We start from the raw sequence: 26,438 nt of genomic DNA on the forward strand, positions 1-26,438 counted from the left end.
AATGTCACATCATTATGTAGTACACCTGAAACTAATATGATATTGTAAGTCACCTGTATTTCATTTTAAAAAAGAGACAATGGAAGACAGATGCTCTTAATGTGCCGTTGTATTCTCGGTTCCACTTTATTTCTAAAGCAGGAAAACCTTTCCCTTCCTAGAATGCTAAGGGCAAAGCCGCCGGCGACGCCGCCTCTGCCCACCTCCGCGCCCCGCCACACGTGGAAACTTCGGGCAGAGGGAAGGTGGGCGCCGGGCGCGGAACTACAAGTCCCAGAATGCACGGCGCCCTCCGCACAGGCGCAGCGGGGACCCCCGGCCGCCGGCCAGACAGCCTGCGGAGACCCGGGTCCCGCGCCGGAGCTGGGCTTGGGGCAAGCAGCCGGGGCGGACCCGGCGGCGCCCAGGGCGGCCCGGGCGTTGGGATGAAGGCGCCGCGGCGCGCGTGAGGAGGAGGATGCGGCAGCCGGCGCCGCGGCGGCAGGGGGAGTAGGCGGTGGAGCCCCCGGGAGGGAGGTGCGCTCGGGGCCAGACGGCTCCGGAGGCTCCGCAGTGCCGCCGCCGTCGCCCGGGAGGCTCCGCGCGGGAGCCATGTAACCCTGCGGCGGGCTCCGGGCTGCTCCGTCCTCCCCAGCTCCCGGGATAGCGCGCCAGCGGGACCACGATGAAGAAGCAGTTTAACCGCATGCGCCAGCTGGCCAACCAGACGGTGGGCAGGTAGGTCACCCGCTGGCCGCCGCGGGCCGTGGTGCGCTGCGAGCCTGCATCCGCCGGGCGCGCAGGTGATGGAGCGGGCGCGCCGGCCTCCGGCCCTCCGCCCTTCGCTCCCTGCCGGCCCTCGCTCCCTCGGGGCGCCGCTCGCGGGCGCAAGCCCTCCTCCCTGAACTTCCCGGACCCCTTCTCATGCTCTGCCTGCTGCTCCGGGGCTCCGGTTGCCAAGCGCAAACTGTGACGCATCCTTTACCTGCGTCCCCAGCTGCCCCTTCACCTCGTCCTCCCTGCCTTTCCCCGGGACTCCCTTCTCCCTCTGGCCCCAGAGCTTCCTGGAAACAGGTGTTCGCTCTGATGGCGCTGGAGGCCGCCGTACCGCGGTCGCCCTGCGAAGATGCTTTCCCCTGGGCCGAGTTCGGGGCTCCTCGGGGGTCCGGGGGAGTGTTGGGCCTGGTCGTCTTGGCAGAGCTGAGCCTGCGCCTCCTGCTGTGTTTGTTTCCTGGGGCTCTGACTGTATGAGATTCTGGATCTCTCTCCTGGCCGGGTTTGTCGAGGCGTTAGGTGGTGGAGAGAGCATCTGTAGGGGTGGGGGGAGCGGGGGCAGGGCAGGTGCTGGTGGAATGGCGCTGCTGTCGGCTTGGTTCTGAGACAGGTTTCAGCGCAGGGAGGGAGGGAGGCTGCGGAAAGGGAGGCCCAGCTCCTGTGGAAGATGAGTTAAGCAGAAGATCACAGCCAGGTAGGGGAGGGGGACTGAGGCCTCACAGTCAGGAAGAGCCAGGCCCTAGGACGCTGCGAGACCCAGCCGGCTGTGGCTGTCATCGCTGTGAAAATGGGCTACATCTGGGCTAGTGTCTTCAGAAGATGCTCTGCGGGGTGCCAGCCTCTATTGATGTTACAGAAGGGTTCTGGTGGTTCTCTTCCAAAGCTCGACAGGCTCTGCACACAGGGTGGTTAGGTAGAGGGGATTTTTCGTGGAACTTATGTCCCTGGGGAGGGATTTCTGTTGTTGCTGTGGTCAAGGAATGCAGGTGTTCCCTACTAAGGCCGGCGGCAGAAAGCAGAGAACTCAGCCTTGGGTGCAGTTCAAGTGCCAGCTCGACACATCGAGGGCCCTCCGCTAGGTTTACCAAGAAACCCAATACCTTTCTTGGGTGGGAAGTGGAACCCGAACTGGCATTTGGTAGGGCGGGATTGGGGACCTAACTGGGGACACTGAATGCCCATGTAAGCATACTGCCCTGATTACGGTGGGCATTTGAGGGCAGGGGATGTGGTGGCTCCGTATGCTTCCAGGGACGCCAGATGGTTTCCAAGTAACCATGTCTAAAATTGACTTGGATGCATTTTCCTTTCCCAGACACATGTGCTTTCACATGGGGGAGAATTTATGAATAGCAGACTCAGATTAGCCCAGATTTCTGGCATGGCATTGCCACAGATATAGCTTCACACAGGCTGCCTTTGGATATGTTGGACGCGGAAGCAGTGTTTTCCTGTCTGGGTTGTTTAGCAGATGACAGTTGAGTTGACATGTCTTTGGTGACTTGACTTCTGCATCACTCTGCTGGCTGGCCTCTGTCATCAATCGGGTCATCTCACCAGACCAACCACGTGACCAAGAGGCCCCTGACCGTAGACTTGGATTGCCCTTCTCACTTGGTCCTGGGGTGTCACTTTGGTGCTGGAAGCGAAATGGTAACAAGGTGTTCACGCTTCCTCCCTGGCGCCCCTGAAACACAGCTCTTTCTCTCTTCAGGACTTGTTTTGAAGTGGTAAGATTTACGAGCCTTGGGCATAAAACCTGATTTCTACCCTCATCCATGGATGTAATGACCAAGGGAAAAGGGAAGAAGTTGGGTTTCAGAATAGGAACCAGGTGGTCTTACTAATTTGAAAGCACTTTCTTGGAAGTCCAAGCAGCTGGTCACTAAGAGATACTTTCCACTTGTTTATGGAGTCTCTGGTGGATGCTGGCGTGTGGATGAATTTCTGGCTCTTCGTCAGATGGCATCCGTGGTGTCCTGCACCGGGTAAAGTGGGGGCCAGCCCACTCTTGAGTATCACTAGCTTGTATCCATTTTGGTGACATTCTGAGTGAACCTTTTAGAGCAAAGACCAGTTTGTGCCGCTTTGCTGCTTGAAAGCCTCCAGGGGCATCTCAGTGCACCAAGCGCCCCAAGTCTTTCCAGGGGTCTACAAGACCCTGTCCGACTTGACCCCCTCCTTGTCTTTCCATACTCCTTCCGTTCCGCCCACCCGCCTGCCTGCCCCTCCTCCACTGTGCTCCAGCCACAGTAGGCTTCCTTGCCCCCAACACACCAAGCTCATTTCCACGTAGGGGCTTTGTTCGAGCTGTTTCCCGCTTTCCCTGCCCAGCTGAGGGTCTGCTCTTCTCATATTGCCTTTTCCTCATCATCCAGGTCTTTAGCTCAAAGGCCTTTGAGAGGCCCCCCCCGCCCCCTCCCCCCCACTTCACGGTCCCGCCCATCATCCTGTTCGTTTTTTGTCACAGCACTCATCACTCTTTGAAATGCTTAGTTTTCTTTTTTTTGACTTCTTACAAATACAGTACCACAGAATGTATAGATTGCTACTCTATGCTCATTGTATATAGCGCAGTGCCTTGTGGGCAGTTGGTGCTCCGTTCACGTTTACTGACGAGGTTACAAGAGTTTGTCGTAGGGTCCATGCCGGTCGATAAAAGGGGCAGCTTTTACTTTGTCTTCCTGAGAAGGTAGTGAGGCACGATGCAAACAGTTGCTTCTTAATTTCTTGAATCTGTGGAAGCAGTAGGATTGGATGCTTGGAATTTAGGTGTGGGGCTGGTGGACCACCTAGTGGCGTGGCTTTAACAAGCCGCTGGATTCTTGTCCTTGCGTGTCTTTGAAGTGACGACGTTCCTGTCTTTGAGGGAAGGCTGAGAGGTGGGCTGGAGCGGTGCCCTTCCTCACGGCTCTTCACCCAGCTCGCCTTCCATGAGTTGCGGGTTTTGGAGGTCTTCTGAATATAAAACCTCCGGAGGTCAGATCCAGTCCCTTTAACAACGTAGGAATTGCCGTGCTTACACGTACTCAGCGGAGCTAATAGTATTTCCTCTTGAAGTGCTCACCTCTCCGTGGAGAGGGTGCCAGCAACTGGGAAGAGTTTCAAACCCACTGCGCTTAACTGGGAAAAGTTTCGTCTCCTCCTTGGTCTGCTTCTCCCGTCCTTGCACACATTCCTTCTGCTTTGGACTCTCTCTGTCCTTTCACTTCAGCTCATCCTCTGGGAAGCATCCCTGGCCCTTCAAGACTGGACCACCATGTGCCTAATGGTTCCAGCTAGCACCGGCTTCCGAGTGCGGTGGATCTGGTTGGTTGGTTACTGACTACGGGATCTTGAGCTGAAATCTGCACCTTAGTCTCCTCATCTGCAAAATGGGCATAACAAGAGTTGCACTGTGGTAATGTAATAGGGAAGACCCTTTGTGTTCTATTATCAAGGTAATCACTAAAGGGACGTGGCCTGTGAGCTTAAATTACACATAATGGCCCATCTCTGGGAACCCTGCCTCCCAGGTCATGATCATTAAGCTAAAATACCTTTGTTTAGCTCACAGGAAACATCCTGACCATGCCCACCTGTGAATGCAGGGAGGAAGAAATTAACACCTCCCCTCCGGAGGCTGCCGGGAACCAGGAAGTGTTTGGCTTTACCCCCTCCCCTTTTCGTATAAAAGAAGCCTGAATTCTAACTCAGACAAGACAGTTCTTTGGGGCACGAGTCCACCGTCTTCTGGGTCTGCTGGCTTTCGGAATAAAGTCATTATTCCCTGCCCCATCACCTCGTCTCTCGGTTTATTGGCCTGTCATGCGGCGAGTAGCACGAGCTTGGACGCGATAACGGTAATGTGGTAATTGTGGCAATGAGGACCTGAGATTACCCCTGAAAAGCACCCAACACTGCTCAGCCCTAGGGCATGCTCCGTAAATAGTAGCTAAAAGTATCTTTGGGCATATGCTATAACTGTTACTGGGTTGTATGCACGTGGCATTCGTTCATTCTTTCCTTTATTCAGTAAATGCTTATTGGACGCCTGCTGTGTGCTAGGCTCCGCGCTGGTTCAGGGGCTCTTGCAGTGCAGGGTAAACAAAATCCCTGTTTTCCTCTTGGAATCTGTGTCCGCAAGGCATGCGTTGTTTTTGTCTCGTCTTGTTTACCTTTCCCACTAGACTTCAAGTTCCTCGAAGGCGGGGACAACTGTCCTAATGCCTGGTGTATAGTCTGTTCTCTGAAATTCTTTGGCAGCTGAAGGCATGGGTGAGCAAGGGATCCCTGCATCGTAGACAGAGATGCAAGAGGCTCCTGACACCGGGCCTCTTTCACTTTGTGGTGGGAAGGGGCGTATAGAGGCGTGAACACAGCTGCACAGCTGGGCTTCGGAAGGACAGAGCAAGATTTAAGGGAGGAACTAGTTCATGCCTGACTTGCCTTCAGGAGAGTCTGTCGGCCGCTGGGGTGAGAGGCATCCTGAAAGACATAGAGTATTCTTCTTGCAAGTGGTGTTTGGTTTGTGTTGGGTGGAATTGGTTGGTTGGTCTCCCTGAGCTGAGATTTAGAGACCTGCTAAGTGACCGAGAAAATGGAAGTAAAACTGACACTTTGACCTGGGGAGGAGGAGGGTTTTTTTTTTCCCAATCTGCACAGTGGGGGTCACAGTAGCCCTTGCCTCAGAAGACTGTTAAGAGTTAAAGGGAGCCTGGCTTACACCAGGTGCCCAAGAAATGGTCGGTGAGGTTCCTTGTCATTTTCTGCTTCTTGCCCATTCAGCTCTCCAAAAACGCTGGCCTCCCAAGTGTAAGGGGCTTCTTAGATTCCCAGGGCCGCTGCCCAGTGGTGGCCGTCAGTGGGCTCTGTGCTCTCGTGCAAAACGGGGGACATTCAAGAAGCCCAGGAGTAGGCAAGGAGCTCTGAAAGTGTGAGAGAGAGAGGCGTGGGAGGGCGGGAGCAGGACCGGTGGGGTTGGATTCTTTGGTTTTCAAGTCTGTGAGTTGGTGAGTGGAAGGCCAAGTTTGGTCTGCACAGCCCCCATCTTCCATTCCTAGACCGCTCAGCCTGCCACCGTGATTGGGCTTGCTTTCTGGTGCAGAGCCGGGCTGAGCATCACTGCTGCTCTGCAGCTCTCAGGATGTCACTGCAGTCGCCAGTGGTACCCAGATAGATGCCGAGGATGCAGCAGCCTCTAGGAGCACTGGTGCTGCAGGCATTTTTTGCTTGGGCCAGAGCAGCCGAAGCCAGCCAGGATCTATTCCTTGAAGGTGTCTCTGAGACACTGCCTTGCCCATCAGCAGGCCTCCTGAGAGCCATGATCCAATCCATAGGGCATCATGGAAAGGTCATTGCAAATTAGTCATGGGACTGCTTGGCTCCCACCTCTATTTCCCTGTGAGCGGGACCACGTCCTCCTGTTAGGCCAGCAGGGCTGGACAGACCCAATCCTGTCCCCCAAGGTGCACGTTTATGAGGTCTCAAAGCGAAGTTTTTCATCAGTTTTATGGAAGCCCATGTCTGGCCACCTGCTGTGGTGTGTCTGTGTGACGGAGAACAGAATGTGCTCACAACCTGATGAACGGGCTAGCGAATCCGGAGGGAATATTCTCTGCTCCTGTCTCCTAAGCTCCTTGCTGTACAGCCCTCAGTCGTCAGGATTTCCTGCAGAATTCTGTTCTCCCAGACCTGCAAGTCATTGCGAGGGAGCCATTCCCTTCAACAGCAATTAATGACTTCCCCTCCCAGTGGCCATCCAGCAAAGAAATGTATCAGTAGTCATTAGCGTTTTTTCATGATGGGTGATGAGGAGCAGTTTTTTTTTCTCTAGAAAGAGTGAATCCGTAGCCATGTGAGCAAAACAGTCATTTAATTTATGGTTTGTTCCTTTTAGAGGGGATAAGTAAGGAGCTCTTTTATTGGTAATCAAGAGATTCAAATGCTATGACAACATATATTTCAAATGCTATTTTAATAACGACAGCAGATAATACCCTGAGGCTTCAGCTCCGAGTGAAGTTAGTTATGGGTTGGAGAGAAGCTGGGGGGCGGGTTGGGAGGAGCCGGGGAAAGTTAGGGCTCTCCTATTTGGTGCAGGGCTTCCCAGCAAGCTGGCACCTGGCACCCCACTGCCTGTGGGAAGTGTGTGGCTGTCGAGCAGTTTTAAACTATCCTTTCTGTCCAGGAAGCAGATGTTTTTGCTTTCATTTTCCAACTTCAGGGTTTATTTTTAGGATAAATGTTTATTTTCCCACAGAATTCAATCTACTTTTTTTTAACTTTCTTTTTGGTTGCATAAGTGATACTTTATCGTAGAAAAGTTTTAAACTCATGGGTGGGCAAAAAGGCAAAAAAAAAAAAAAAATCACCAATAATCTCACTACCTGGAGACCACAGTGAATATTTTGGATATGGTCTTCCAAGTTTTTTCATAGGTGTGTATCTGTTCTTAAAGAGCTAGAGATGGTTTGGTGTGTACTGTCTTGCAACCTGATTTTTCCTCCTTTGTTTTTTTTTTTTTTAAAATTCATTTATTTATTTTTAGCTGTGTTGGGTCTTCATTGCTGCGCGTGGGCTTTCTCTAGTTGCGGCTAGCGGGGGCTCCTCTTCGTTGGGGTGCGCGGGCTTCTCAACGGTTTGGTGTGTACTGTTTTGCAACCTGATTTTTCCTCCTTTGTTTTTTTTTAAAAAAATTCATTTATTTATTTTTAGCTGTGTTGGGTCTTCACTGCTGCGTGTGGGCTTTCTCTAGTTGCGGCGAGCGGGGGCTCCTCTTCGTTGGGGTGCGCGGGCTTCTCATGGCGGTGGCTTCTCTTGTTGCGGAGCACGGGCTCTAGGCGTGCGGGCTTCAGTAGTTGTGGCTCGCGGGCTGTAGGGCGCAGGCTCAGTAGTTGTGGCTCACAGGCTCTAGAGCGCAGGTTCAGTAGTTGCGGCGCACGGGCTGAGTTGCTCCGCGGCATGTGGGATCTTCCCTGACCAGGGCTCGAGCCTGTGTCCCCTGCATTGGCAGGCAGATTCTTAACCACTGCTCCACCAGGGAAGCCCTGGCAGGTGGATTCTTCACCACTGTGCCACCAGGGAAGTCCCTCCCCCTTCATCTTGAATATCATCCCATGTCAATAATAGTGTGTCTCCAGCATAATTTTTCAACTATATAATATTCCATTAGAGTCTGCCGGTTTCCTTTGGTAATCATGTAGCAAATATATCCTATGGGTTTACTTTCCTAGGATGAAGTCTTAGAATTGCTGGGCCAAAGAATATGTAAGTTTTTAAGACTGTGAATGTACGTTTTATATATATGAACACACACATATTCTGTTTTCATCCTCAGAAGAATTGCTAATTTCTTCTCCCCAACTCTATCAGCAACTAATATTATAACTTTGTTAATTACCTGAATAAAACCAAAACCTCTTTTTTCCTCTCATATTTCTAGTGAGGTTGAGCATCTGTTACGTCTGCTGGACATTCATGGCCTTTCCTGAGCTGCCGCACAGTCCTTTGCCCCACTTGTTTAAAGTCATGTTCATAACTGTTTTCTTACTGACTTTTAGGTAATTGTTAATAAGCATATACAAGCTTTGTCTTATGCCATGCACATCTCCCTGTAGCTTTTTCTGCCTTTTATATTTTGTTTTGTGTCATTTATAATATTTCGTGATCTCAAGTCTATCAATTTATGGTTTGTGCTTTAAATGTTACGCTTTGGAACACTTTTCTCAGCCTAAGATGACATAAATATTTATACATTTTCATTACCATTTATATAATTTTATTTTGCCATCAAATCTTCAATTCATCAAATTCTTTAATTTTGGTGTGGGACATCACGTAGGTGTCACGTTTAGTTTTTCTTTTTTAAAACAGTTACCGTGATATCAAATTGAATGAAGTAACTCATACCCACTGTATTGAAACGTCATCATTATTATGTACTAAAAGTTGAAATGTCATCATTATTATGTACTAAAAGATTTCATCTACTTGTATCTGTTTGTAGGATTCCAGTTTGTTCTCTTGACCTGCCAGTTGGCAGGGATTTAAGGTGGGCTCTACTGCCCGGGTGAGCAGGGATGGGTCGGTGCATCCCAGGCTTTGGGTGGGGGGCGCAGTGGAGTTGGTCTGGGCTCCTCAGCTCAGCTTCCTCTGGGGCAGCACCTTGGCTTGGCAGTTAGGACTCAACAGCTTTGCCTAGAAATCTTGTTGTGCCTTAATCACAGCTAATTTACAAATTGCTTTTTTATTTAAAAAAAAAGTTGACATATTCTTTTGGCTTCGCTCATTGGTTTATTCTTCCTTAGTATCTTTTAAAACGTATGCGTTAAGTTGGGGAAAACTGACAATTTTGCAATATTTGGTATGATAATTCTTCCCATCTGGGAATAGGGTACGTTTATTCAAGTCTGTTTATGATCCTATAAACTAGTTTTTGTCTACTTGCGTCCTGCATAATTTTGCTTCTGTGCTTTAGATAATTTGTCATTGTCATTACCGTAGACTTAATGCTTGGAATCTTTTGTTATGTTTTTCTTACTCTTCGTTGCTGGAATGTAAGAAAGTTATTGATTTTTGTATATCTTAAACAGCCACCTTCATAAACTTTCTCATTATTTTTAAGTACTTTAAAAAAATTGAGTCTATTGAATTTTCCAGGTAGCAATCATAAATATTTTCTACAAATAGTAATTTCCTTCTTCCTCTTCAGTATTATATTTATTTTATTTTCTTGTCTAATTGCATTGTCTAGGACTTGTAGAACAGTGTTAAAATATTGGTGAATAAATGGCAAAATGTGGACTTCCCTGTCTTCTTCTTATCCTCTGTGGAAATGCGTGATAATTGATTTGAGAGATTCTATTTTTTAATCATGTTACATGCTGCATAAATGTATTTTACTTTGAGTTTTTCTCTGGCATTAAAGTTAAATTTGATTAACTATATTATCATGGTCTTTAGAGATAATCATATGTTTTTCTCCCTTAAGTTATTAATATATTCACTCAATAATTTATGCCACAGACATTTATTGAGCATTTACTACGTTCCAGGCATTGTTTTCTGTGCTGGGGATACACCAATGATTGTTCCTACAGTTCCTGCACATGAGGACCTTGTGTTTTACATTCTTGAACCTCAGTAGATTTTCTAATATTGAGCTCTCCTTGCCTTCCTGCAGTTGATCTTATTTGACTATGGTTTGCTAATTATTCTTATACAATGCTAGATTTAGTTGTTTTATTTAGGATTTCGGCATTCAGTATTCATATACGAGAGCATGTGAATTCTTTTCTTATGCTAAACTTGTCACATTTTGATAACACTGTAAAATGAACTGTCCGTTTTCTTCTTCTTCTGTGCAATGGTGAGGTAAGAAATTACTTGTTCTTTGAAGGTTCGAAACGACTTTTCCAGGACATTTTTCAGAGGTAGTTCTTTGCCAGCTTTCCCAATTTCTTCAGTGATCATTGGACTATTTATGTTTTCTATCTTTTCCTGAGTCATTTTTAGTAACCTGTTTTATAGAAAAGCATTAATTTTGTGATGATTTTAAAATTTAATAGAATCTCTTTTGAGTATATACGTGTATCTCCTTTGTCAGCCTAATTTGCATTTCTCTCTTTTCTCACCTGGACTAGCTTTGCTAGAGGGTTTCCTTCCCCCCACACCTAATCAGCTTTTAGGTTTAATCTAGTTTTATTAAAATTTCTTTCTTTTTAGCTCTTGATTGGTGCATTTTTTTTCCTATTTGTAGTAAATTCTTCTTCTTTAATTTTTAAATTCCTTCCTCCTGATTTCCTTGGGTTTATTTGTTCTTTTCCTAGCCTCGAGTCTTCCATGTTGTCTCAATATTAAGATGTTAGGTTCTGCCATGGTAACACCTGAGCTTTGGAACCTCAGTGGCTTAACATAGCAATAGTTTGTTTTAAGCTCATGTGATATGTCATGGGAGTCAGGGGGCTTTCCAGGACAGTTCTCCATGCATGATTCAGTGATCCACCCCCAATCTCAATCTACTAAAGGTGAAGAGAAGATGTAGAGATGGCATCCTGGCTCTTACATACCTTGACCAGGAATTGACAGATGTCTCCTTTGTTTACATCTCATTGGCTTGAACTGGTCACAAAGCTCCCCTAGATAAGACTGGAGGAAGGGAGCCTCTGCCACAGGTGAATAACCAGGAGTATATCTCTCTCCTGTCCCACTGCCTGTCTTTGAAATCCTCCTTGTACCCCTGCTCACTCCAGTCCCCTCTGGCTGCTCTCTCCTTCCGTGTGCAGCTATGAGAAAGGTCATTCTTTGTCTCCATCATAGGAGGGTGGTTGTAGATTCTCACGGTGTCCAGGAATCTGTCAGGTCGTTCAGAGAGGAGCATCTTTAGGATAACAAAGTTTTCTCTTGCTGATACCTACCATCTCTCATGTCAGAATTTGTGTGTGTGTGTGTGTATATGTGTGTATATATATATATATATATATACATAAATTTAAAAACCTTTTTACAGTGGGGAGAGGAACCATGAGAACAGAATTTCTCATCCTGTCACACTGGAATGACACCTAATGTATGGGCTGATTGCCAGGATTAAATAAGATAATAAATAGGATATCCTCAGCCTGTAAGCGCTCAATACATTATAGTTATTACCACGATCCCCTGCTGTGCTGAAAGCCTCTTTGACATGAGACACTTGTTCGGGCCTTATTTATATTCTTAAGTGCCTGAAAATTACAAGTTGCAATTGATAGCCATTTGTCTTGTTTTCCCAAATCAAACCCAGTTTTTCTATGTTTAGTAGCAAACATGAAACATCTTGAGATATTAACAATACTGATGGCCTCAATCATTTAAAAACTCACTGTGACTACTAGTTATTGCATTCCTCAGGATGGTGCATGTTACGCTGCTGTAACAAAAACCCTCAAGATCTCGGTAGCTTAGGCTCTGGCCAGTCGGGGCTGGGGGCGGCCCCTCAAGGACCCAGGCTTTGTTCCACGTGCACCTCTGTGATGGTAGTGGGTGAGTGAATGAAGATGTGGTGAATCATACATTGGCTCCTGAGGTTCCTCCTGGAAGTGACCCAGGTCACTTCTCACATTCATTGGCCAGAGAACATCACACACCCCGTGCCACTTGAGCTGGGGCAGGGAAATCCAGTCCCTCATGGATTCGGAAGAGCAGAACCACAGAAGCCACAGCTCTGTCCCCTGTTGCCAAGGACTGGGCTGTGTTCTTTATGGGCATTATTTTTATTGGTTCATGGCAACATGGATAGGCATGGGGTGCTCTTTGTAGCTCCATTTTGCAGAAGTAGACTAAGAAAGGGGCAGACCATATCTGGGCTGCGTCCTAAGTAGGTCACGTACAGGCAAATGCTCCCCCTGGTCTGCTGTCTCCTGAGGGTGGATCTTAGCAGCCTCAGAGTCCTTCCAGTTACTTCAGCTTAGGTGGTTCTGGAAATGCTAATGGACCGCTCTTGACACGAATAAAAATAAAACTGTCACATTCATTTAAGGTAATGGAGTGTCTTGTAGGTAGCCAACCACAAAGAGCATACAATGAAAATCTGCCAATAGAAAATTCTTCACCTTGTTTCCTGACTGCAGTTTCACCAGAAAGGGTAAGAAGAGGACCCTTTGAAAGTACTTTTTTTTTTTCTTAAGCTCTATGTTGAAAGAAGAGCAGTTTCTGTATCTGCAGAAGCCCCTACAGACTCCTACATAATGAATAAACCAAACAGGGACCTTTACAAAATAAGGAATATGAAAAGCGGACAGAGCTTTTCGCTGTTTGCTTATGGGCACTGTTGGGATTGCTGTTCTTGGTTGAGTTTTCATAGCTGCTCTTGGTTGAGTGTGTCCTCCAACAGACACTTTCGTGTACTTTACAGATATTCCTGTTTCATCCTCACAGCGCCACTTCAGAGTAGGTTCTGATCTGTCCTCAGTTGTCTGCACAAATCTCTGAGCAGGTGAGTATGTATTGCTGCTGGGTGCATAGTTGGTAAGAGAAGGACAGTTCTTAAGATTTGCTCCCAGATCTGCTGGCTCTGACACCAGTGTTCTTTATCGTTGTCCTTTAATGATTCTGCAGGAAGGGAACAAGTGGAAAACTTTCAATGTCTAACGTTAGTGGGGTGATTAGGTAAATTCTGGCACATCTCTGCAGTTGTAACAATCTTTGCGTTTTCCTAACATTCAAAAAAATTTAAGGGCTTTTGAGAAATGTTTAAGATAAGGAAACAGGGTACAGAAGTGCATACATAGTTGAGACTGTACACTATTTTTTTTTTTTTTAAAAAGTACATAGAACACACCGGAAGGAAATCTGGAAGGACTGGACAGTTCAGCATGTAGTGTTTACCTTTGGGTAGGATTAGGAGTGATTTCGTTTCTTGCTGCTGGTACTTTCTAAAAATTTCCAAATTCTTTAAAATGAACGTTAAAACCAAAACAAAACAAAACTCTTGCAGGACTCAAAACAAAGAGGGAAAATGTAAAATGTAGCTGGAAATTCTCATACTGATGTTCTGAGTTTGGGGCCCTGAAAGGTCTGATTAGAAATAATGTTTGAAGTTCTCCTGAACCTTAGTTTCGAACATGGGGAACTTCTTATGGTCATGATCTGGAAAGGCCATGATATCATCTCATTTTACAGAATAAAATAGTCTGCTCTTAGGAAGTGATCGGCTAGTAGCCTTTGAGGGTGGCTAATTTCCAAGACACATCACATTTTGAAATTGTCTGCCTGACCTGGAGCGGAGGACCAGTGGTTCCCCGTGACCTATTAGGGTTCTCTGGTTGCAGCAGTAGAAGGAGCTAATTTAAGCCAAAATGGAGATTTGGGAAGGATGGGGGTGGCTCAGAAAATCAAAGGAGTGACCAGGTGCAGGGCGACAGGACAGCTCTTCAGAGGCTACCTTCGAAAGGGTTACTTCCCTGCAAGTGAACTGAACTTATTTATCAAACAGAAACAGACTCACAGACATAGAAAACAAACTTACAGTTACCAAAGGGAAGTGGCGGGGAGGGATATATTAGGAATTTGTGTAACATGTACACATTACTATATATAAAGTAGATAACCAACAAGGACCTACTGTATATAGCACAGGGAACTATACTCAATATATATATATATTTTTTTTGCGTTACGTGGGCCTCTCACTGTTGTGGCCTCTCCCGTTGCAGAGCACAGGCTCCGGACGCGCAGGCCCAGCGGCCCCGGCTCATGGGCCCAGCCGTTCCGCGGCATGTGGGATCTTCCCGGACCGGGGCACGAACCCGTGTCCCCTGCATCGGCAGGCGGACTCTCAACCACTGTGCCACCAGGGAAGCCCTATACTCAATATTTTATAATAATGTATATGGGAAAAGAATCTGAAAAAGAATATATATATATATATGTGTATACACACACACACACACATATATATAAAATTATACGTGTATAACTGAATCACTTTGCTGTACACCAGAAACTAACGCAACATTGTAAATCAACTATATTTCAATAAAAAAATAAATCTAAAAAGTTAAAAAAAAAAGGGTTACTTCCCAGTTGTTTTCTGTCTTTGGGCCACTCAGGATTCCATTGCAGAAGAGAGTCTGATTGGCTTGGTTTGGGTCATGTGACCTGGCCAACCCTTGGGGACAGTGGGAGGGTAGAGAGTTGACTAGATTGCATGCCCACACAGACTGCAAGTGGGGAGAAGCAGTTCCCAAAAGGAAAATTAGAGGCTTCTGCCCAAAGGACCAAGAAGGGATGGTGGCCATTCAGTCCACCCGGATGGTTGACCAGACCCTAATCAATGACATCAAAGACTCTACCTTTATCACTTTGCCGGGGATCTGTGACCTTAGCAGTCACATAGAGGGCATGTTTCTTGGTATTCCGAGGTCATTCCTCACCCCTCCGTATCCAGTCAGTTCCTACAAATCTCTCTCTGAATTATAATTTATCTATCAGTATATCTGGTGTTTCCTCTCTGATTCTTCATTGTCATCTGTGTCCCTACCCCTGACTATTGCGGTGTCCTCCTTATTTGTATTCTTGCCTGGAATCTCTTCTCTCTGGCTGCCTGCAACACAGGGCATATGATGTTTTGGAATACGTGGACAGAAGCATGTCCTTTTCCTTCTTTATCAAGTTCTGTGGGAAAAAAATCCTTGGACTGTGAAGAATGTGGCACAGTGTAGATTCTTCTTAGGAGCTTACAGTCTGTATTTCTATTTAAGGCTCTCAAGTTCTGTAGGAAAGAAAACTGTTCATCATTTGTATCACCTAGAATGCTTTTAATTATAGTAACAGATGTCAATCCAGAGAGACTTAAACAATAGGGAGACTGTTTCAGGTGACAGGGCGTCCAAAGGTCGGGAGAGTCCAGGGCCCTGTGATCTGGGCCCCTGCTGTCCTTCTCGCCGTTTCTCTTTGCTTTGCCTTCACCTGTGTCTTGGCCTTTTCCTCAGACTGGCTTTTTTCATGGTCACAATATAGTTACTAGCAGCAACTGAGGTACTTTGTTTTCATGCCTATAAACCCACAAAGGACAAGGGAGAGAGATGCTTTGCTAAAACTGCTGGATACGCTTTAGAATAAGATAGAAGGAAGCTTTAAATCTGAGTAGAATATTAGAGATTATATTATTAGATTAGATTAGATTATATATTAGAGCAGCAATGGCATATGCCCATCCCTGCCATTCTAAAGAGAATAAGTCATAAAAAGTTCTTGAGTGTGATAAAAAGGTATGAAAAGTGGAAAGAAACTCTAAACTGTCGTTACTTTCAGATATGATTGTTTATGTAAGGAACCCTGCAAATAAATAATTAGAATTATTGAGAGTTTGTCAAGTTTGCTCCATTCCAAAGAAAAGGGTGAACATATTCATATCAAATACAGTAAACTTCAGATCCAGGAAAATTACAGCAATGAGGAAAGATATCAATATTACATGACAGTAAGAGGTTCAACTAATCAAAAAGACATAATAATCCTAAATGAGAACCGAAGTTCAAAATACATGCAGCAAGAAGTGATAGATTGAAAAGAGAAGTAGTCAAATCCACAGTTACAGGTGGGGACTCAAAAGCTCTTCTCTGGTATTGATAGAATTAGTAGACGGAAAATCAACAAGGATATAGAAGAATTAATAACAGTAGAAACTAACTGAATCTACTTGGCATTTATAGAACACTTTTCCCAACAGCAAGATGGTGCATATTCTTTTCAAGTGCCCCTGAAACATTTACCAAGGTTGACCATATCGTGGGTCATAAGATAAATCTTAAATTTAAAAATTTGAAATCATGCAAAGTATGTTCTCTGGCCATAATGGAATACAGCTAGAAATCAATGACAGAAAGATAACTAGAAGATCCCAGTGTTGCACAATATGCTTATAAGTCATCCATGGGCCAAAGAGGATAGTTCATGGGAAATTAGAAAATATTTTGAATGAAACTGAAACTAGAACATCAAAATTTGTAAGATACAGCTAAAGCTTAGAGGGACATTAATAGCATTAAATGCTTACATTAGAAAAGAAGAACAGTCCCAAATCAGTAATCTAAGCTCTCACCTTAAGAAAATAGAAAAATAAAAAAATAAACCCAAACCAAACAGAAAGAAGTGATAAAGAGGTGAATGAGAATCAGTGAAATAGAAAACAGCAAAACAGTAGAGAGGATACATGAAACCAAAAGCTGATGTTCTGAAAAGATTAATAAAGTTGATCTCGCGAAACTAAGAAAAAAGATGAGAAGACACGGATGACTAATATCAGGAATCAGAGAGAAGATATCACTGCAGCTCTGACAAGTTATTAAAAGGATTAAAAAATACTACAAATAACTGCACCTAAATTGGACAACGTAGATTAAAATGTACCAATTCCTTGAAAACCACAAATTACCAAAACTCACCAAAGAAGAGTCAATATAACTGGAATTGTCTTATATCTATAAAGAAATTGCGTTCTTTGCAAAAACAGAATGCCAGGTCCAGATGGTTTCATTGGTGGTTTCTACAAAACACTGAAAGAAATAACATCAATTCTACACAATTTCTTTCAGAAGAGGAAAGAGAGGAGAATGCTTCCCACCTAGTTTGTGAGGCCAGCCTTACCCTGATAACAAAGCCAGACATACACATTACAAGCAAAAGAAACTGTAGACCAACAGCAGATCAAATATAGCAATAAATTAAAAGAATCATGCACTGTGACCAAGTGGGGTTTATCCCAGGAATGTATGATTGGTCTAACATTCACAAATCGATCAATGTAACCTCCTATATTAAATGAAGAAGAAAAACCAAATGCTCACATTAACTGGTGTAGCAAAAGCAAATGACAAAATTTAGAATCCACTCATGAAAAAATATCTAACTAGAAATAATAGGAACTTGAGTCTGATAAAGGGTATCTAAGAAAACTCTGAAAGACTGAATGCTTTTCCCTTAACCCTGGAACCAAGGCAAGGATGTTCTGTTACTTCTATTCATCCTTGTACTGGAGAGGCTCACCAGTGCAAACAGGCAAGAAAAATAAAAGATACACAGATTGGAAAGGAATAAATAAAACTGCCCTATTTATAGAGGACCTGATTACATATGGATAAAATACTAAAGAATCTATGAAAAAGCTCTTAGAACTAATACGTGAACTTATCAAAGGCTCAGGATGCAAAATGAACATACAAAAGTCAATTGTAGGGGCTTTCCTGGTGGCATGGTGGTTAAGAATCCGCCTGCCAATTCAGGGGACGGGTTTGAGCCCTGGTCCGGGAAGATCCCACGTGCCACGGAGCAACTAAGCCTGTGCGCCACAACTACTGAGCCTGCGCTCTAGAGCCCGCGAGCCACAACTACTGAACCCTCGCGCCTAGAACCCATGCTCCACAACAAGAGAAGCCACCGCACCTCAACGAAGAGTAGCCCCCGCTCGCCACAACTAGAGAAAGCCCGCGCACAGCAACAAAGACCCAACACAGCCAAAAAGAAATAATAAATAAAATAAATAAATTTTTAAAAATATATGTTTAATTAAAAAAAGTCAATTGTATTTTTAATAACTTGAGGTGAACATTTGGAAATAAAACTTAGAAAACAGGAATAAATCTAAGAAAATATGTGCAGGGTCAGTATGCTGAAAACTTGAAAACAGTGATGAAATAAGACCTAAATGGGGAGACAGATCATGTTCAAGATTGCAAGAATCAATCTAGTTATGATTTCAATTCTCCTTATATTAATCTATAGGTTTAATGCAATTCCAATCGAAATTTCAGCAAGATATTTTTGTAGATACAGAGAAGCTGACCCTAAAATTTGCAGGGAAAGGCAAAGGAACTAGAGTATCAGAAACACTTTTGAAAAAGAGGAATATTGTTGGAGGGATCATACTACCCAATTTTAATAATTACTGTAAAGCTACTGTGATCAACACAGTGGTAATGACAGAGACATCACTTAGATCAGCTGAACAGAATAGAGAGTTCAGAAAAGGACTCACAAATATGGTCAATTGATTTTGGACAAAGATGCAGAGAATTCAATGAAGGAAGGATTGACTTTTCAACAAATGGCGTTGGAACGATCGGATGTGTTCTTTTGGGTCTGGCCGCTTCTCTCGACACATCATTTGTGAGATTCATCCACGTTGTAATAAGTGTCAGTAGCTTATTCGTTTTTCCTCCTCTTTAGTATTTCGTATATTCAGATATACCCGCAATTTGTTTATCCATTCACCTACTAGTGGACATTTGGGCTTTTTCCAGTTTTTAGGGTTTTTTTTTTTTTTTAAATGTGCTCTGAACATTCTTGTGCAAGTCTTTTTGTGAACATAGGCTTGTTTCTTTGGATACATACCCAGGAGTGTAATTGCTGGTCAATTTTATAATAAACTGTCAAATGGTTTTCCAAAGTGCTTGTGTCATTTTCACTCCCACCAGTTATGTGTAAGAGTATTTCCTCCATACCTGTGACAATACTTGGCATTGTCTGTCCTTTTGATCTTTGTCACTCCAGTGGGTGTGTGGCTTTAATTTGCATTTTCCCTAACAACTAAAGATGTTGAACACCTTTTCATGAGTTTATTGGGTATTCAGATCTCTTCTTTTGTGAAATGTATATACGATCTTTTGCTCATACTTAAATTAGATTTTGTGTATCTTCATTATTGGTTTGTAGGGGTTCTTTATATATTTTGGAGAGAAGTCCTTTGTTACAATATTACCAGTACTTTCTGCCAGTTGTTGGCCTTTTCACTTTCTTGATGTCTTTTGAGGAGCAGAAGTTTTTAATTTTGATAAAATCCAAGTTTTCTTTTATGGTTAGTAGTTTTTGTACCTTGTTGAAGAAATCATTGCCTAACCCATAGAAGGAAATATTCGTCTATATTTTCTTCTAGAGGTTTATCATCTTACCTTTTACATTTAGGTCTAAAATTCACCTTAAATAGGTATGTGAGTATGTTGTAACATAGGGGTCAGTTTCATCTTTTTTCTAGATGAATAGCCCGTTTTCTCCAGCACCATTTATTAAAAAGCCCATCCTTTCCCCATTACATTGCAGTGTTCGCCACGTCATAAATCAGTTGATAGTACATGTGGGTCTGTTTCTGGACTGTATTTCTGTTGCATTTTACCCATCTTTTTACTGTTTTAAATATTCTTTTGTAACTACTCAATATCTAGTAACACGTTTTAAAAACCACAACTAAAGACGAAAAAAGTTACTGGTTATGATAGATGGAGACTATTTCATTAGGATTTACACAAGATTGTATATCAACTATACTTCAAAAAAATGAATTTAAAACTTAAAAATCATTCTTAGATTGTGGGCCATGCAAAAACAGGCGACGAGCTGGATTTGCCTACTGGCCATAGTTGGCCGACCCTGCAGTAGGTTTTCATTGACTTCCCTCGGCCTGGGAGGGAGAGTGGTGACACCCCTTCAGGTACCTGGGTTCAAACTTCTGTGCCTCAGAGAGTTCAATGCCAGCAGGTCTCTGGAGCACCAGTAAGGCCATACGCTATTTAATAAACCATTACTGTTAATTATTCAGAAATTATTCAGAAAGAAACCAAAGTCTAGAATGCAAGTCATTTGCAAACCAGGATAGAATCATCTCATCACTTTAGGCCCTGAGTAGAAGTGATGAAAGCTGAACAGAGACAACTGTACACAGCAGTAGAGCCAGAAAGAAGATACGCTGGATAATGACGTTCGGTTCCCCGGCTGCCCTCCTTGCCTGGGGACTCCATCATCTTTCTCTTCCCAAGGCACATATCTGATGCTGAGGCTGGACTTAGGTAATTAAATGTTAAACGTGCGAAAGAGGCAGTTGTTCTGCCACACAAGTTGATGGCAAGGCCAACAAGAAGTGTTGGGTCCTGTTTTCTTAAAATAGCAAGATGGTAATAGTACTGGGGATACCTTTTTCTTTCTCTGCTGTGCTGCACAGATAGATTCTGCTCTTCTAGCTTCTTTCATCCACGTAGTCTCCTAACTCAGAAATCTGCTGTGGTTAAATACCAACTTAGTGTAGACTCTCTAATTATAGAGTAATGTTCTGTCTGGCACTCTTGGCATTGGAGATCAGCAACAGCTGGTTTCTTGGGAGGGCATGAGAATCTCAGGTTCCTTTAATACTTCTAATCACCTTGCAAACCACTGAACCCTCTTGAAGTATTTCCCCATGAGATTTTTTTTTTTTAATTTATTTTTGGCTGCGTTGGGTCTTCGTTGCTGTGCAGGGGCTTTCTCTAGTTGCGGCGAGCGGGGGCTACTCTTCGTTGCGGTGCACGGGCTTCTCATTGCGGTGGCTTCTCTTGTTGCAGAGCATGGGCTCTGGGTGCGTGGGCTTCAGTAGTTGTGACTCGCGGGCTCAGTAGTTCTGGCTCGCGGGCTCTAGAGCGCAGGCTCAGTAGTTGTGGCGCATGGGCTTTGTTGCTCTGCGGCATGTGGGATCTTCCTGGACCAGGGCTCGAACCCGTGTCCCCTGCACTGGCAGGTGGATTCTTAATCACTGCGCCACCAGGGAAGCCCCTCCCCGTGAGCTTTGTGCCTGTATCTGAGGCGGTAAACCCTGCTGTTGGAAGTGACTCAACGAGGCAGGTTGGTACTCTTACAAATTCTTTACCATCCAACTTGAATGGGCCCCCGTTGCTGCCTCTGAATCCTACTGTTTGTCAGATCAGATCCTTCTGTCCTTCACCAAAACAATAGTACTTCCCTTTCCTACTTTCCTCAAACTTCCGCATCCCCAGCCCTTTCCCTCACCATGACTAACCTCACCTTCTACTTCCTATAGAAAACTGAAGCTCTGTCAGATGGATGGGATGGCCTTAACTTTCCACTGTGAAGTCCAAAGACCACCTCTCTGTATTCTCTCTTCCTTCTCACCTTTTCCAATAGAGGAGGAATCCTTTTTCTCTTCTTTCTATCCTTCCATCTGTGCTGTGGGTCTCATCTCCTCCTGAACCTTATTATGTTATCAGGTCTCCCTTCTTTCTCATGTATACTCAACTACTTTTTCAAACAGTTCGTTCCATCAAGATGTGAAGGTGTTCAGTCCTTTCCATCTCGGCAACAAAACCTCCCCTGGCACTCCCACACCCTGACTTACCTCTCCTCTTTTATAGCCAGACTTTTTGGAAAGGTGTCTATTCACAGCCTCCACTTCTTTGCCTCCCCTTTTTTTTTTTTTTGTAAATATTTTTTATTGAAGTGTAGCTGATTTACAATGTTGTGTTAATTTCTGCTGTACAGCAAAGTGACTCAGTTATACACATATATACACGTATATACGTTATTTTTTCATATTCTTTTCCATTATGGTTTGTCACAGGACCTTGGATATAGTTCCCTGTGCTCTACAGTAGGACCTTGTTATTTATCCATTCTACATGTAATAGTTTGCATCCACCAACCCCAAACTCCCCGTCCATCCCTCTCCTTCCCCTCCTACCCCTTGGCGACCACAAGTCTGTTCTCTACGTCTATGAGTCTGTTTCCGTTTTGCTGATAGGTTCATTTGTGCCATATTGTAGATTCCACATATAAGTGGCATCATATGGTATTTGTCTTCCTCTTTCTGACTTATTTCACTTAGTATGATCATCCCGAGTTTCATCCATGTTGCTGCAAATGTCGTTGCCCCCTTTTCACTCTATATTCCTCCCTGCCTGGCTTCTGGCCCCTGAACTCAGTAAGGCACCAAAAAGGTACCAGACTCCATATTGCTAAGTCCACTGGACATCTCTGAGTCTTTACTATTTAACGTTTCAGCAGCCTTGGTTGATCACCTTTTCTTTTTTTTAAAATTTACTTAATTAATTAATTTTTGGCTGCATTGGGTCTTCGTTGCTGCGTGCGGGCTTTCTCTAGTTGCGGCGAGCGGGGGCTACTCTTCACTGCGGTGAGTGGGCTTCTCATTGCGGTGGCTTCTCTTGCTGTGGAGCACGAGCTCTAGGTGCACGGGCTTCAGTAGTTGTGGCGCGTGGGCTTAGCTGCTCCGCGGCACGTGGAATCTTCCCGGACCAGGGCTCGAACCAGTGTCGCCTGCACTGGCAGGCGGATTCTTAACCACTACGCCACCAGGGAAGTCCCTGATCACCTTTTCTTGAAGTGCTTTTTTCTCTCCCTTGGCCTCGGTGATACTATATTCTGCCGGGATTCTTCCTGTTTTTCTGGTCATTCCTTATCTGTCTCCATTGCAGGAAATAATGGATTTCCTCCCGCATCATTCTACAGTCCCTGCCTATGCCATATCCTTCACGCCCTTGGCTTCAGTGACCATTCTGTGCAGGTGAATGAATGCTCATAAGCCCTCTTGGAGCTGCTTTTGGTAGAGCCCCAGGTCCTTAATACACCATGGAAAAGAGTTTGAAATTTTCTGTGAAAAAGTAATACGGTTTTACTGACATTTTAAAAAGATGACTCTTCCTGCTGTGTGTACAGTACATAGTCGAGAGGCAAGAGTGGAAGCAGGCAAACCTCTTAGGAGGCTAATATCCAGAAAAGAAGTCATGGGGGCCTCCAGTTAGATGTTCAAATGTGCCTTAAACTCAGCATTTCCAAGGCCTAATTCAGGATCTTCTACCCAGGCTTCCTTATTGTTGTGTCTGCGGTCAACACCCATCCAGTTGGATGAGTTAGAAACACTGACCCCCACCTGTCTTCGTCTGTTCTGACTACTATAACAAAATACCATAGACTGGAGATCTTATAAACCATAGAAATTTATTTCTCATAGTTATGGAGGCTGGAAGTCCAAGATCAAGGTAGCAGCATGGTCTGGTTCTGGTGGGAACCCTCTTCCTGGTTCAGAGCTGGCACCTTCTCTCTGTGTCCTCACATAGTGGAAGGAGCTAGGGGGTCTCCCTGGAGCTTCTTTTATAAGAACAGTTATGTCATGCGTGAAGGCTCCATCTCCTAATATCATCATCTTTGAGAGTTAGGATTTCAACATATGAATTTTAGGGGGACACAGACATTCAGACCACAGCATCACCTTTTCCTTCCAGTTCTGGTCCTCTTCTATTCTGTTTCTTACGCAGTAGCTAGAGTCTCCTTCACAAGGGAGATCTGATGTTATCCCCAAACTGATTCCTCTCAGTGCTTTCCCATTGCTCTGAGGATAATGAACCCCATGTAAGGTTCTTCACGGTCTGGCCTTGATGTACCTACCTGACCTCCTTTCCTACCTGCTTCCTTTTGCTTCTGAACTGCTCTGTCTTCTGCCTGGGTGACTCTCTGCCACCCTGACCGCCGTTGCCTGCGTATCTCCTCTTCTTCCAGAATCTTGGCTGAAGTATCTCTTTTGGTGAAGATTTCCCAGAGCACTTGACCCCAGTTTAGGTCAGATTCTCTTATTTCATGTTCCTATAGAATCAGATTTCTTTCCCTTTTGCAGGCTAATCTTAGTTTTAAAATATATGTTCACTTATAGAGTCTTTTGATTACTATTTTTTTAATGACAAGAGGAACTGTGTTCACCGGAGTTCTCCAGAGAAACAAAATCAATTAGATGTATATATGTAGACAAGAGAGAGATTTATTTTAAGGAATTGGCTCACGTGATTATGGGATCTGGTAAGTCTGAAATCTGTGGGGCAGGCGAGTAGGCTGGAGAACCAGGGAAAAGTTGATGTTGCCATCTGGAGTCTGAAGACGGTCTGGGGGCAGAATTCATTCTTTCTCAGAGGTCCTCAGTGTTTCCTGTAAGGGCCCTCAAATGATTGGAGGTGGTCCACTCACACTATGGAGGGTGCTGGGAACTGGATGTTTGTGTCCTCCCAAAGTCCTTTTGTTGAAACCTATTTTCCAATGTGGTGGTCTTTGAAATTGGGGCCTTTGGGAGGTGATTAGGTCATGAGGGTGGAGCCCTCATGAATAGGATGAGTGCCCTTTTATAAAAAGAGACCCCAGAGAGATCCTTCTCCCCTACTGCCATGTGAGGGCACAGTGAAAAGACAGCTGAACCAGGAAGTGGGCCCTCACCAGACATGGACTATACCAACACCTTTATCTTGGACTTCCCAGCTTCCAGAACTTTGAGAGATAAATTTCTGTTGTTTATAAGCCACCTAGTTCATCCTATTCTGTTATAGCTGCCCAAATGGACTTAGAGGGTAATCTGCTCTGCTTCAAGTCTACTGATTTAAATGTTATTCACATCTAAAAAATATCTTCACAGCAACATCTAGACTGATGTTTGACCCAAAACTTGGTGCTATAGCCAAGCCAGGTAGCCACATAAAATTAACCATCACAGGGACCATATCTGTTTGAGCCCATCATTGCATCCTCAGTGTCTATCACAGTGCGTGATATGTAGAAGGCACTCAATAAATATGGATTATGTGGCTTTGGGAGTGTTAGGTTTCTAGATTTTCTGTCTGCAGCCAATGCCAGTGGGAGTAATGCATCTTACGGCTTCATGCACTGTTCCTTAGCGTCATTCTTTGTGTTCGTTCTAAAGTATATTATTTTTTAAAATTATTTATTTATTTATTTTTGGCTGCATTGGGTCTTCATTGCTGCACGCGGGCTTTCTCTAGTTGCGGCGAGCAGGGGCTACTCCTCGCTGTGGTGCACGGGCTTCTCATTGCGGTGCCTTCTCGTTGCGGAGCACAGGCTAGCTCTAGGCACGCGAGCTTCAGTAATTGTGGCACGTGGGCTTCAGTAGGTGTGGCTCGCGGGCTCTAGAGTGCAGGCTCAGTAGTTGTGGTGCACGGGCTTAGTTGCTCCACCGCATGTGGGATCTTCCTGGACCAGGGCTCGAACCTGTGTCCCCTGCAATGGCAGGTGGACTCTTTTTTTTTTTAACATCTTTATTGGAGTATAATTGCTTTACAATGGTGTGTTAGTTTCTGCTTTATAACAGAGTGAATCAGCTATACGTATACATACATCCCCATATCTACTCTCTCTTGCGTCTCCCTCCCTCCCACCCTCCCTATCCCACCCCTCTAGGTGGTCACAAAGCACCGAGCTGATCTCCCTGTGCCATGCGGCTGCTTCCCACTAGCTATCTATTTTACATTTGGTAGTGTATATATGTCCATGCCGCTCTCTCACTTTGTCCCAGCTTACCCTTCCCCCTCCGCATGTCCTCAAGTCCATTCCCTATGTCTGCGTCTTTATTCCTGTCCTGGCAGGCGGATTCTTAACCACTGCGTCACCAGGGAAGTCCTAAAATATATTATTGATAAACACTTTTCTGCTTCAACAGATCTCTCTTCTTTTTGACAAATCTGCTTCTTTATAATTCATTTACAATCCCTCTTAGATTGTTTCTCTTCCAGCTCTTTGAAGGAGTCTGGTAAGGAAGCCATCTCAGCCATTTGACTTAATCACTTGATTTCCTCTTCTCTGGTCTTCTTCCTCTTTGTGTCTTTTGCCTGTGTTTTGGGTGTCGTTGGACCATGACTCCACCTAAGGACGTCACTTCATTTAAAGTTCCCAGTTGCCCTTTACATTTTATTGGCCATTTTGGCTACAAGAGCACATTGGGCTGAATTTTCTATTTCTAAAAATCCAACTTATCCTCCTGGCTCCGTCTCCAGAGTTTTCTGTTTCCGTCCTTGGTGCCAGACACCAAGACAGGAAAGCTTGGAGTCATCCTTGTCTTTTCCACACCCCCAATCCCCGTTCAGTTCCAAGATTCTCTTGATTCTTTCTCGATAGGGTCCCTCCAAGTTGATCCTTTAATTTTTCCATTTCTTCCAAAGAGGACTCAAGGGCCCCTGCCGTGGGAATAGATTTATCACCGGTGTTCCTACAACTGTCCTCTCCCAGCCTCAACCCACTGTAGCCACCAATGTCAGGTGAGCCTTCCTAAGTGTCATCTTGAGAACATTCTCTTCTCCCCAGCTATCGACGCCCGGTCACTACCTTGAAACTTGTTTAGTAGCCCTCCTTATATACCATGTGATTTAAACTTGATTCCTTTTCTTTATTGGACCTTCAGCACAGAGGGTTAAGTTAGCTTCTCAGATCATGGCACACGTCCTCTGGTCTGTCTGTGTAAGCCTGTTGTCCTTTTAATCTTTTTTTTTTTCTCTTCCCCCATAAAAACAGTTTGAATGTATTGTCATTCGTCTGTGTGCGTTCTTATAAAATATGGACTGTAATTTTGGGTGTTTTAACTTACATGAATTGTACTCTAGATCTCATTTTGTTCTGTATAT

The 26,438-nt window shown here is 44.6% G+C and overlaps 1 protein-coding gene across 2 annotated transcripts in view; it reads left to right on the forward strand.

Annotated features, from left to right (window-relative positions):
* Window positions 1-296: 296 nt before the first annotated feature.
* The window catches only part of ARHGAP44 (Rho GTPase activating protein 44), a 144,054-nt gene continuing 117,912 nt past the window's right edge, over window positions 297-26,438 (forward strand). For both annotated transcript variants that reach the window (XM_024753072.1, XM_024753065.1), the window contains exon 1: window positions 297-717. In XM_024753072.1, the coding sequence (XP_024608840.1) occupies window positions 665-717 (53 nt within the window). In that variant the 5' untranslated portion in view covers window positions 297-664. The remainder of the gene's footprint in view (window positions 718-26,438) is intronic.

The sequence above is a fragment of the Neophocaena asiaeorientalis genome, unplaced genomic scaffold (genome assembly GCF_003031525.2).
Source record: "Neophocaena asiaeorientalis asiaeorientalis breed wild unplaced genomic scaffold, Neophocaena_asiaeorientalis_V1.1 scaffold540, whole genome shotgun sequence".
In the NCBI taxonomy this organism is placed as follows: Eukaryota; Metazoa; Chordata; class Mammalia; order Artiodactyla; family Phocoenidae; genus Neophocaena; species Neophocaena asiaeorientalis.